The 13,061-nt window shown below is 35.6% G+C and overlaps 1 protein-coding gene across 1 annotated transcript in view; it reads left to right on the top strand.

Annotated features, from left to right (window-relative positions):
- The window catches only part of LOC101293693 (niemann-Pick C1 protein-like), a 15,523-nt gene that overhangs the window by 1,775 nt on the left and 687 nt on the right, over positions 1 to 13,061 (top strand). Inside the window, exons 6-38 of the mRNA XM_004301931.1 lie at positions 464 to 711; positions 823 to 1,008; positions 1,643 to 1,719; positions 1,821 to 1,938; positions 2,362 to 2,445; positions 2,725 to 2,820; positions 2,986 to 3,087; positions 3,621 to 3,689; positions 4,355 to 4,450; positions 4,563 to 4,670; positions 4,790 to 4,903; positions 5,045 to 5,128; positions 5,252 to 5,380; positions 5,598 to 5,796; positions 5,910 to 6,050; positions 6,220 to 6,263; positions 6,592 to 6,675; positions 6,777 to 6,845; positions 6,919 to 6,995; positions 7,584 to 7,653; positions 8,896 to 9,045; positions 9,572 to 9,637; positions 9,713 to 9,857; positions 9,950 to 10,014; positions 10,119 to 10,184; positions 10,744 to 10,837; positions 11,024 to 11,060; positions 11,192 to 11,249; positions 11,357 to 11,467; positions 11,757 to 11,824; positions 12,116 to 12,182; positions 12,265 to 12,333; positions 12,455 to 12,523. Coding sequence (XP_004301979.1) covers positions 464 to 711; positions 823 to 1,008; positions 1,643 to 1,719; positions 1,821 to 1,938; positions 2,362 to 2,445; positions 2,725 to 2,820; positions 2,986 to 3,087; positions 3,621 to 3,689; positions 4,355 to 4,450; positions 4,563 to 4,670; positions 4,790 to 4,903; positions 5,045 to 5,128; positions 5,252 to 5,380; positions 5,598 to 5,796; positions 5,910 to 6,050; positions 6,220 to 6,263; positions 6,592 to 6,675; positions 6,777 to 6,845; positions 6,919 to 6,995; positions 7,584 to 7,653; positions 8,896 to 9,045; positions 9,572 to 9,637; positions 9,713 to 9,857; positions 9,950 to 10,014; positions 10,119 to 10,184; positions 10,744 to 10,837; positions 11,024 to 11,060; positions 11,192 to 11,249; positions 11,357 to 11,467; positions 11,757 to 11,824; positions 12,116 to 12,182; positions 12,265 to 12,333; positions 12,455 to 12,523 — 3,260 coding nt within the window. The remainder of the gene's footprint in view (positions 1 to 463; positions 712 to 822; positions 1,009 to 1,642; positions 1,720 to 1,820; positions 1,939 to 2,361; positions 2,446 to 2,724; positions 2,821 to 2,985; positions 3,088 to 3,620; positions 3,690 to 4,354; positions 4,451 to 4,562; positions 4,671 to 4,789; positions 4,904 to 5,044; positions 5,129 to 5,251; positions 5,381 to 5,597; positions 5,797 to 5,909; positions 6,051 to 6,219; positions 6,264 to 6,591; positions 6,676 to 6,776; positions 6,846 to 6,918; positions 6,996 to 7,583; positions 7,654 to 8,895; positions 9,046 to 9,571; positions 9,638 to 9,712; positions 9,858 to 9,949; positions 10,015 to 10,118; positions 10,185 to 10,743; positions 10,838 to 11,023; positions 11,061 to 11,191; positions 11,250 to 11,356; positions 11,468 to 11,756; positions 11,825 to 12,115; positions 12,183 to 12,264; positions 12,334 to 12,454; positions 12,524 to 13,061) is intronic.

A 13,061-nucleotide genomic window follows, 5' to 3' on the forward strand; every position in this document is an offset into this window, starting at 1 on the left:
CCCCCCCCCCCCCCCCTCCCCCCCCTCCCTGTCTCTGTCTCTGTCTCACACACACACACACACACACTTACACGCAGATGTATGATTTTACGGTAATTTTTTTTCCCTTTGTGATGATGGAAAGAAGCATATAGTAATACTTTTAATCGATACACATAGCTACTTTTGTTATAGCTGATAGATGTCAATATCCAACTTGAAAACACCATATCAGCTCATTTATATGTTGGTTTCTTTAGCTCTTGGTTTGGCTGGTATGAGTAGGTGGATGCTTGGCCATGGAAGGCCAAAGCAGAGGCCAAAAAGTCTTATTGCTGTTCCATGTTTTATAACTTCAAGCACATCTTACTATTTACATTGTGCATCAGCGAACTTCTTTTGTCATTTACGATCAAGTGCGTGTTTCTTGTTTGTCTCAATTGATGCTGTTTAAGAACTTGCATTTCTTAACTGATTATTGCAGAGTGGTTTACTTTTATTGGTAGACAAGCAGCTCCTAACCTGCCAGGTTCACCATATGCCATTAGATTCCGTTCAAATGCTACTGACTCATCCGAGATGGTACCTATGAATGTGTCTACTTATTCTTGTGGTGATAGTTCACTGGGCTGTTCCTGTGGTGATTGCCCCTTATCCACTGTTTGTTCTAACACAGCTGCTCCAGTTTCCCCCAAAAAAGTGTCATGTGCAGTGAAAATTGGTTCTATTAAGGTGAGACCATATTGTAGGATTTTTTTAACACTTTGGTACCATAGAAGCCCATTGTCAAACTAAGTACCGGAGATGCTTCATTTATGTGCTTTCCTATTGTGACATTTGCAGGCCAAATGTATTGACCTTGCAGTTGCAATTCTATATATCGTGCTGCTTTCTGTGTTTTTTGGGTGGGGTTTGTTTCATCGGACTAGGAAGCAAAGCCCAGCTTCTAAGACAAAACCGTTGTGGAATAATGTAGTGGATGATGGTGAAGTTCAGTCTATAAGAAGGGAGAAGAATCCTCCAATGCAGGTGCAAACTAACTTCCCACCATTTTCCAGCGCATATATGTACATCTGTGTGTTCTAATTTCTATAATTTGTATATGTGACAAGTATGTCATTGGACACTTATATACCATTGGTAGTGCATTTTTCCATATGCCATTTCTAAGCTGCTTTTAGCTATCTGCATCTTATCCAGGCACAATGTTTTATGGATGAGATGGCATATCTGAACTCATCTTCTCAATATCAGAACTATGCTTGATATGCAGAGTTCTGTCGTCACTTTTATGTTAATTTCCAGATTTTCTTGTCCAGTTGTGAAGAATTTTGAGCTATTCACATAACTGGGATATAATTACGGAATTTTCTTATCTTCAGTTTCACATACTTCTTACCAAGCTGGAGGCTCCTGTTTAACCGAGTTTCTTCTACTTAATTTTTTTCTTTTATCTGCATATTCTTGACCATGCAAGAAAAGAATCGTCTAAAATCTATGGCCAATCTACTGGTATTGTCATCCTCTTCAGCTTTCTGCAGTCTAGTCACATCATGAACTTCTTCTCCGTACTTGTACAAAATTATTTGTCTCGTATACTCTTTAGCTCTCTGTAGGTTGCTCTTATCTTAACCTTCTTTAGACTGAAATTGTTTATGACTAGGTGCTTGAAGATCCTGTCCACATGAGAAGCGGTGTCCAACTTTCAATTGTGCAAGGATACATGTCAAAATTTTACAGGTGACTGGTCATGCCATTATTGCTTGTAGAATTATTGATAAAATGCAGCTGTTGTGTGTTAATGCAGAATGGTTATTTACTAATAATAATTTGATTGTCAGGGGATATGGGAAGTGGGTTGCTAGAAATCCAATCACATTGTTGGGTTCATCATCAGCTATAGTTCTTCTGCTTTGTCTTGGTCTTATCCGTTTCAAGGTGGAAACAAGGCCTGAGAAGGTTCGTTTGGCATTTAAGAGTTCTCTCAAGTCATGTAGCATCATATGAATTTTTTTTAATGCTGATTTGTGCTTGAATACACTACTGTGAACAAAGTTTTAGTTTTCTGTTAGTTATTTATAGCTCCTCCAAGGAACTAAGCCCGAATGTGGAATTGGAGAATGGAAAGAATGCATACATAACTAATGAAGATGAACAATCTCGAATCATGTGAAGATAGTTTTCAGTTCAGTTGTTGGCTATATAGTGAAGACTCCAAAATTGTTTCTCTAGTTGATAATTAGCTTTCCATACTCTTGTATACATGTTCCAATTTCTGAAGCTACTAGAAATTATAATGTTGCATTTTATGTAATATCATGTAAGTGTAGGTTATCATCAGATATCTGCATCTGTTTGACTAATGTTTATGCACTGTATCAGCTATGGGTAGGGCCTGGGAGTAAAGCAGCAGAGGAGAAGCAATTTTTTGATAATCACCTAGCCCCTTTTTACAGAATTGAGCAGGTTAAACATTGTTGCACTCTCTTTCTTTGTTAAACATGATATAGTGCTTTGGCATATGGTGTTTTGCATGGATGTTAACTGATATACGTATTATAATTGGAAGGTGACCGAAGCATAGACCTAAAAAAGCTGCATCATCATTACTTACACTTATTAGATATTGTTGGCGTGAAAAGTACTCTGCAGTAGATGTGTAATTATTGGTTCTTTGTAATTTGGTGACACAATGTCATACGGTTCTAAATCTTTACAGAAACTTATGTCACCTCGTATTTGCAGCTTATAATAGCAACAATGCCTGATGTCAAGCATGGTAAGGCACCTAGTATTGTGACGGAGGACAACATTAAGTTACTTTTTGAGATAGAAAAAAAGGTATTTGTTCTTTCTGAAAGTGTTACAGTTGAGAACCAGTTTCCAACTCTGATTGGATAGTGATATGAATATCTGTTGTTGTGTGTTGTGCACTATTGCTCTTTGTTTTTTCTTCATTTGATATGCGGCAAAAATACTTCTCATGTTTATCACCATCTTTGGCAGGTCGATGGAATTAAAGCAAATTATTCCGGGTCAATGGTATCTCTTTCTGATATCTGCATGAAGCCACTAGACCAAGACTGCGCCAGTCAAAGTGTCATACAGGTAGAACTCTGCTTTATTGTCTGCATTTCGATGATGTATTATTTGTCTATGTTAGATGTAAAAACTCAAATTTGCAAGTTTTCTTACTTTTATTTAAACGTGAATCACAGTTTGCAATTCCTATTGCAATCATTATTGTAATCTCTAGGTGCTTTCAAGTACACATGAGTTTCTAAAGCTTTCAAAATTAACCCTTTTTCAGCCTTCAAACTCTTTTCTCCCATGTCATATCCTTGTAAACAAAAATAAATATGTTTTATTATTTAATATGTCCCTGCTCATGAACTTCTTATAATGTAGCCTTGTTGTTTGTTGTATGCATTGTGCCATTGATTGGCATGCATTTGCATTGATAATGTGTCTGTTTTGCTTTTGTTAAGAGTTTATATCAAGAATTTTCTTATTTTGATTAAAGTTGTTGCAGCTTGACAGAAATTTTAAACTTTCTTAATCTGTATACAGTTTTGGCCCTAGATGGTCCCATCATGTTTAATTTGACTAATATTCTCATGTCATTATCTTCATGGTACCAGTATTTCAAATTGGATCCTGAAAATTATGACAATTATGGTGGGATTGAACACCTAACGTACTGTTTTGAGGTATATTCTTAATCCCCATCTGCATATCGTTTGAATTGTGAATCTATCGTTTTTCTCTGTAGTTATATCAGGTGACTTGGAAAAACTTGGCTCTATTTTTTTGTTTTTCTTTGTGCTAGCGGTTTTCTTTAAGCAATTAGTGCAGCACATTTTGCAAAATTGAATATCAAATATCATAAAACTTGTGCCTGCAGTATATTTGTTTTACTGTTCACAGTAGAGTTCCAGGATGATTGAGAACAGAATTTGATAGTGGTGCTTTTTTACGGTCTACCATTTCTGTCTTATCTTATATCCTTCAATAGTTCAGTTGCCTACAAATTGGGACCATGACTTAATCGCTTGTAATTCCATTTGAAGCTGAGAGGATATTGGTACATCTGTTACTGCTCTTACTGTTTGATCCAGAATATGTTCATTTGCTATCAGTCATATGTTTGACCTGTACTGTCTAGTCTCTCAGCAATTCTGCCATATTTTCCTTTTTCTCGATGGGCCAGAATCATCTGGTGTGATGATCAGCCACTGTTTAACATGCTTAGATTTCTCTGCAGCTTGTTCTATTTTCATTTTTCTTGCTTGTTTTTTGTTCTTCCAATTTTATCAAAAGAAGCATGGTGATATTCTTGACAAGGAGATTGACATTTTTGTTCTGTCACTTGAAGCACTATTCCTCTGCTGATGAATGTATGAGTGCCTATAAAGCTCCTCTTGATCCCAGCACTGCGTTAGGTGGTTTCTCAGGGAAAAACTATTCCGAGGTAATGATTTATCTTTTTTCTTCCTGAACTTTAGTCTATTTTAAATCATTTCAAGTTGAAAGCAAGATTGAGTCTTGAAGTCTTTAATAACTTAATGATACTTCCATAACAGGCATCGGCGTTTTTGATTACTTATCCTGTAATTAATGCTATTAATAAAGAGGGGAATGAAACTGAAAGAGCAGTTGCATGGGAGAAGGCTTTTATTGAGTTAGCAAAGGTTTACCTTTCTACCATTCCGTTATAGTCGTTTGTGTAATTTTTTTTCCCTGCTTGTTCAGTATGAAAATATATAATTTATTGTTTTGAAGTCTAAGATTTGTATTGCATCTGTGATAGGGTGAGTTGTTGCAAATGGTGCAATCCAAAAATTTAACACTATCTTTCTCATCGGAGAGTTCCATCGAAGAAGAACTTAAGAGAGAAAGCACTGCAGATGCCATTACAATATTGGTGGGTGCTTTCTTTGTCTCATATTGGGTTGATATTTTGTTTTAGACAAAAAGCTCTGAAATCCTGTAATTCACGAATACTCTTCTTGATGTCATAACATGGAATGTGTCTGATTCGTTGCTGTTTCTTATATCATTGCAGATAAGCTATCTTGTGATGTTCGCTTATATTTCTCTTACACTGGGTGACTCTCCTCGTTTGTCTTCCTTCTATATTTCATCGAAGGTATTTCACTCATTTTCAGTGCGATGGACCGGAAGATTGCACTATGATTTAGTGGTAGTTCTCTAGGTTGACAATTGGTATAACGGTATATATAAATTTTTTATTTTTATGGTTCAATGCTAGGTATTGCTAGGTCTCTCAGGAGTTGTTCTTGTCATGCTCTCCGTTCTTGGATCAGTGGGATTTTTCAGTGCCATTGGAGTTAAATCTACCCTAATTATTATGGAAGTCATCCCATTTCTAGTTCTAGCTGTAAGTTCCTCAAACAGTCTATATAGCTCTGATGGCATGAATTATATATGTATATGATTACCATGTATTGAAGCTTGAATAGATGCTTAAGTTACATGGTAGTGAGATACATAAATTTGGACTTTGAAAATTTTTGTTTTTCAAAATTACGTCCAACAGAATATCTCTCATGGATCTAGTTGTAGCTTATAGTATTCTTGATTATCTCGTCTTATAGGTCGGGGTAGATAATATGTGTATTCTGGTTCATGCTGTCAAACGGCAACCATTGACATTGCCTTTAGAAGTGCGAATAAGCAATGCACTTGTGGAAGTTGGACCATCCATAACTCTTGCTAGTCTATCAGAAGTTTTAGCATTTGCGGTTGGCAGCTTTATTCCTATGCCAGCTTGTCGTGTGTTCTCCATGTTTGCTGGTCAGACATTTTTATCTATTATGATTTTTTGTTGAGACATTTCTATATTTTGTTTTTATGTTCCTTCTCTCAGGCCTATTCTTCAGATTTAATCTTTTACATTCACTCTGCAGCACTAGCTGTTCTATTGGACTTCCTCCTTCAAGTTACTGCCTTTGTAGCTCTGATTGTTCTTGATTTCCGCCGAACTGAGGATAAGAGGGTTGATTGTTTCCCATGTATGAAAATCTCATCATATTCCAACTCTGATAAAGGTATCAGAATCGTTTTATATCAGATACATCTGATTCATACGTTATCTTTATTGCTTGTGCTGGATAAGACTTTAATTGTCATGCTGTTATTCTTGAAGTTATTGTTTGTTTTGTAAAAAATTTGTTATATTAGAAATCACCTGATCAATCTGAATGCTGTCTTGTTTAGGCACTGAAGAAAGAAAACGCGGTTTGCTGGCACGCTATATGAAGGTGATTGTTCCCATTTGTTAAAGCTAGTGTATTATAACTCGAGAGCAGTTAACTATCTTGGTAAGAAGTCTGGAAAGAAATAATCAATGCAATCTGGAACTACGAGGGTCGACGTAAATTGCGATCATTTTTAGATTTAGACTTTAGAACACAAGTTGCTACAAATTCTACTGTATGTTGCCTTAGCATTTAAATAATTTTTTGTTTTTATTTCTTATATTAAATGTTCTGTGAGTTAAATTTTTCCATATGATTAGCGAAGACGTTTCCATTGGTAAATTGCTTACATAAATTTCTAACTGTGTCGGGTTTCCTTTCACTATTTCAGGAGATCCATGCTCCCATTCTAAGTCTTTGGATTGTCAAGATAGTTGTCATTTCTATTTTTGTTGCGTTTTCTCTCGCAAGCATTGTGAGTTCTAATTTTTCCTCTTTTTTATCATTCTATGTGAATCTTCATGTTGCTGTTTTATACATGTTTCAATTTAACTTTCGAGTGTTCCAACCTTCTAGGCATTGTGCACCAGAATTCAGCCAGGTTTGGAACAGAAAATTGTTCTTCCCCAAGATTCCTATCTTCAGGTCTGTATGTGTATCATATGTTATCGATTATTCTGGTTTTCCGTGAAATAACGTTTCATTCTATATATTGCAGGGTTATTTCAATAATATATCGGAGTACCTCCGAATTGGACCCCCACTATACTTTGTTGTGAAGAACTTCAACTATAGGTATCTCACTGTCATTCATATTTTTTCTCTCTCTGATGAGGTCCCTTTTCTTTTGTTGTGCCTTTTCAAATGTCTTGTCTTGGGCTACCTTTAAGTCTATGTTCAAAGATTGTGTCTATATTTCTTGTTTATGATATTCAAGACATGGTGTTTTTCTGAAATTGTCCCTTACGAACTAGATAATGCATATCATAGACCTTATAATGGGTTCTTGAGATTTGGCTCGTTGTCTGGACAGAGTCAGTATTCAGTAAACAATCACATGTAGATTATGAAAACTTTATTTTTCAATGTATCAATCTTCGGCTTTTCTTTGCCTAGTTCATGTCAAAGTCTAATGATGGTCACCTGGAATCGAACTGAGGTCTTGTCTTCCTAAAGTAATTGGCATCAAATAAATATTTCATGTAGATAATATCTACATGTCAACAGCTATGATAAACTATTTGCAGTCTTGAAATTTACCTTATATCCTCTGTTGAATCTTCATGTATATTGTTGTTTTGTATTTGTTTTATGTACAACACCAATCTTAATGCTTCCATCTTTTGAAAATCTTCTCTCTGCTGTTGTTTCTTGGCTCCTCAGTTCAGAATCAAGACATACAAACCAATTGTGCTCCATTAGCCAATGTGATTCAGAATCTCTTTTGAATGAGGTAAGACCGAGTCCATTTTTCTTTGATAAAAGGTTTAAGTCTTAGCTTTCAGGCACTGTATAATTGGATCTGATAATCATAGCACATCATACATGTTTGTTTATAAGCATCTTTCTTACTTGAGCTGGTTGCATTTTATCATTGTGTAAACTGACTTAACAGTTAGTAATAAAATATTTTGATTTTCTCTGTATAGTTGATGAATTATGTTATGTTGTTTAGGTTGTTTGTTTTAATATGGTAGTTACGTATTCTCTTCCCTGTGGACCATGACTTTGGTACTTACGTCTGTTGAGTCTTTATATTTTACAACCTACGCTACTGAATTTGCAATATGAGAAGGGATAAGGTAACACTCCGGATTTCTCCATCCATAACCTTCACTCCTCTTTCTATTAACAGATCAAATTACTAGGCTAACTACCCAAAATTGTATAAACTGAGTTCAAGAGCACTATGCAAAAGAAATGCAAAGCAATCAGAAATGCAACTGTTATCACATGACATAATGACCTTCATTATGATTAAGAAGAAATAAGTTCTTCCTCACACTATATGATCTCTCATACTTCTCAACCCTTCTTCTTAGAAAAGCTCAGTCTCTCAAGTTATCAAGTCTTTTTCTCAGTTGAGTTATGTTTGAACTAAAAGAGATAAACTAACAACCAAAGGCTAGTATCTCAAATAGTCATTTATAGGCTTCCTAAATAACATTTAGATAGTCCTAATCCAATTTGAAGTAATACCAAAGTGGACTGAATATGCATCAAAAATTCGTGATTTTTGCCGTTACACTTGAGCACATGGAACCACTCTCTCGTGATCCTTGAGCCTACTGCAACATGCTCAACCTTGGACAAATTTTCTTTTTGTCCTTTGAACAGGCAGCAGGGTGGTTCACACATCAAGGCCATATTTGTCTTGCAATGTGATGCTTTTTTTAGATGAAGTAATGTGATGCTTTTTGGAACCTGATTTGAGCAACAATCTCCAAACTATCTGTCCTTGGTTGCTCAATAAATATACTGTGGCTTTTCTGTTCTTTGCTTCTTCAGATGCATGAGCATCTTTACATCCAAACATATGAGTTTGTATTCTCAGTGTGTTCTGTATATACGTCTCATTGTTTGTATGTATTTGAATTGTTGTTGTGCATGTATTTGAATTTTCTTTTTGTGTTTTTGCAAATTTAAACCATCTTCTAACTTAGAAGTCCTTATAATTTGTCCTTTGCTTATGTAGATTGCAAGAGCATCCTTAATTCCAGAATCAAGTTACGTTGCTAAGCCTGCTGCTTCATGGCTTGATGATTTTCTTGTGTGGATCTCCCCAGAAGCTTTTGGGTGCTGTCGGAAGTTTACAAATGCAACGTATTGTCCTCCGGATGATCAGGTAATGATACTTCTATTAGTCTGGTGTAATCTGTAGTATAGTATGCAGTCAGGGTTATGGACCTTTGGTAATGAGAAATTGTAGTTTTTAGTGTAAATATGAAATCATGGTCTGACCTTGGAATTCTATTATATGAGAACTTGCATATTTCTCTTCGTTGTTTGTTTTGGAAACATGGAACAGAAACATGTTATTTCAGTTTTACATATTATTGACTCACCTTCTATTAGTAGTTAACTTATTCTGAAACTAGTGAAATGCGGTCAACTCCATCTATTTTCCCATGTCATTGTGACTGGTATTTTGTGTGTGTGTGTGTGTTATTGTATATTTAGTTGTTACTAATGATTTATATTACACATGCGTCTTGCATTAACTGCATAGATGCTTACAAGAATAAATATTCAAAAAGAGTAACAAGACTAAGCTGATTCCTGTCATCTTATATTTCCTGTAGACCCCTTTTTATGTTGTTTTGTCGTGGTTTCTGTAATCCCATTGATACTAAAATTATTCTATCTGCCAGCCTCCTTGCTGTTCTTCCTCTGATGGTTCCTGTAGCCTGGGTGGAGTATGCAAAGACTGTACTACGGTAATTGAAATGCACAAAATGCTTAGTAAATCTGCCATCTGTATCATTTCTGATTTTTACTATTGGAGTTTTCAGTGTTTTCGTCACTCAGATCTGCATAATGGTCGTCCATCTACCACACAATTTAAAGAAAAACTTCCATGGTTCCTTGAAGCTCTACCCTCTTCGGATTGTGCTAAAGGTGGCCATGGAGCTTACACTAGCAGTGTAGAATTGAAAGGTCTGGGAAATGGGTATTGTGCTTTATGATAACTTCCAAATTGATTTACAAAAGAATCTGATTGGCTTGCTATTTGATATACTTATCATCAGGCTATGAACGTGGCATTATTCAAGCATCATCATTTCGTACATATCATACACCTCTCAACAAACAGGTATGGGAGATCTATAATCAATAGAAACAAAATTTCTCGTCCTTTTTTTCTTTCTCCTTTTATCATATTGACCCCAGAATTTGATTGTTCATGATTTGTTCTAGGTTGACTATGTAAACTCAATGAGGGCCACTCGAGAGCTCTGTTCTAGAATTTCGGATTCTTTGAAGGTAAGATTTCAAGTCAACTTGCTGTATAAATTGATGGTATTTTGATAATGTAAAGCAAGCAGTCACAAGCTTCAGCAAGGTACTTGCTGTGATGCCATAAATGTAATGATAATGTGTTAAATACACAATCATGCCTAAGTGTGGTGTGGATATAAATTACTCTTTTTTTATATCTGAAACCAATATTTTTCTCTTGATGAACCGATCCATATGGGAAGTATGCTTAGTGACTTATTTTTGAGAAGTTAAGAAACAACTTTTTTCCCCTTTTTTAAGAGTTGCTGTGAGGGTACAACAGTCTTGTTGCAAAGACGGTTCATTTCATGGCTTCTGAAAAGAATATTTGTACATCATTTTGGGTTAAATGACCATCAAAGCTGGTTCTTTCCACTTGATTTCGGTAGAACAGCAAATTCTGTAATCCACTCGTGCTTAATTCTCCCACAAGTTATTTAATATGCAGTAGTTAAGCCAGATTATTTAGAATATACTACTGGTTAGCCAATAGCCACTGGGCTTCTGGTTTTATGTCTACTGAACTGATGTTTCTTTGTTGCAGATTGAGGTATTCCCATATTCGGTGTTTTACATGTTCTTTGAGCAGTATCTTGATATTTGGAAAACAGCACTTATGAGCCTTTCTATAGCTATTGGTTAGTTATCTTTCAATAGCACTGACAAAATTTAGACATGTGCTACATAATTATTATCTAAACATGAGAACTTTAGATAATTAATTTTCTTTAACTGATCAAAACAAAAGAAAAGTCACAGAACTAAAACTTTGAAATAGTATTGTTTTTAATGAAGAATAGCCTTAATATTTTATGTTTTACCAGGCGCTGTATTTATCGTGTGCCTAGTCATCACATGCAGGTCAGTCTTGAACTCTTGATACTCTTAACCCATAAGTTAATAAGTGATATCTGGTGTTCAGCTTAGATAAGTAGATGAAGGTATTATTTATGGATGATATATTGACCTTTACTCTAAATTTGATTTTGTAGCTTGTGGAGTTCGGGAATTATCCTATTGGTGTTGGCAATGATTGTTGTAGATCTCATGGTGAGCTTTCCTTCTTAAAATTTGTATTCTTAGAAGAAAAATATTCTGTCATATTTAAAACAAAAAACTTCTGTCATTATTTATTCTGACTAGACAACCTTCTACAGGGCGTGATGGCAATTCTTGACATTCAGTTAAATGCAGTCTCTGTTGTTAACCTTGTAATGGCAGTGGGCATTTCTGTTGAGTTTTGTGTGCATATGACGCATGCTTTCTCGGTCAGTGTTACTCTATTAAACATTAACATTAACTGCTTGCTATTTCCTTCTTGGAGAAGAATTTGATAGCTAGTGAAATAGTTTCTGACCCTAACCTATTACATTTCAAGATAAAGGGAAAGTATGTGCCCTTATTCTCAGTTAGTGAAGCTAGAGTTATGGGAATCTTTACATAACATTGAAATGGTTTTAGATTGGGAGGGGGGTGGGTTTGATTGACTTTTGAGTTATTGTTAGTATTTATCGGTGCATTTCATCTGCTAGTTTGTATTGAACATTTCTTGTACAGGTTAGCACTGGAGATAGAGATCAACGAATAAAGGAGGCTCTGGCTACAATGGGTGCATCTGTCTTCAGGTACCTTTGTTTTTGTTTTTATATGGTGTGGGATGGATTTTATTTGCGAAGAGCTGATGTTCCTGCAAATAAAATAGAGAGCCGATGCATGTTCAGATCCTCAGGGCATTTGTTAAGTTGTAAATACATATTTAACTGTTGTGGTTGCTGCACAAAATATTCCTACTTCTTTCCTTATGCTTCTCTTAGAACATCTTCTGTACTGAATGATGCTTGATTAAGAAGTAAAAATTTCTCTGACTTTACATTGCCATTTCTGTATCAATGTTTAACAGTATTATGTTTTTGCAGCGGAATCACACTTACAAAGTTAGTTGGGGTTATTGTGCTTTGTTTCTCAAGAACAGAAATCTTTGTGGTACTAATTTTAAGTATCAATATTCAGTTACACTGACCGTTACTGTCTTCACCCTTTCATAACATCATCTTTTGTTTTGCAGGTGTATTACTTTCAAATGTATCTAGCGTTAGTTCTTCTTGGTTTCTTACATGGGCTAGTATTTTTGCCGGTAAGTAGTACATTATCACCGGCATTTCCTTGGCAATTAATTTACGATATAGTTTTCTCTAATAAAATTAATCATGGACTTGTATATATTCCGCAAGTGCCTAACATCATTTTGATCGCAGGTGGTGTTGAGCATGTTTGGTCCACCTTCAAGATGTGTGCTCAGGGAGCAGCAACAAGATCGGCCATCTGTACCATCACAACAATAAGAAGCTAGTTTGGTGACTAGAACAGTAATTTTCATAGGCGATAGTTTCTTTTCCGATGATTTTCGTAGGCGATAGTTCCTGTTTCTCTTACAGCTCATCTTTTGTGTATGACCACAGCGTGATAGACATCAAAGTAGCTTAACATATATTATGTGCAACTCTGATAACAAAAAGATGAAAATTGGGAAATAGGTGTCAAAATCTTCGACCAAACAAGAGAGAAAAAACCAACATGTCTACAAGTGCATTTCATATACAAAGCTGGGCCATACAGCTATACGATAATGCATGATCGAACGAGACACTCTAGATTGGTAGAGTGAATTTTAAAATCAAGACTCAGTGTAAGCTTGAAATCGAAACTCATTTCCACAATACCCGGGGGAGGGTTAGCCTCCCGCTAGAGGAGAATGATGCCATTATACCAAATTACAAGGGACAAAATATTGATACTCGTTTATGTTTACCCATTCTAAAGCCTCACTCTTAGCTATGTGTTCAGTTTATTTTTATTATTATT

The sequence above is a fragment of the Fragaria vesca genome, linkage group LG5, assembly GCF_000184155.1.
Source record: "Fragaria vesca subsp. vesca linkage group LG5, FraVesHawaii_1.0, whole genome shotgun sequence".
NCBI lineage: Eukaryota > Viridiplantae > Streptophyta > Magnoliopsida > Rosales > Rosaceae > Fragaria > Fragaria vesca.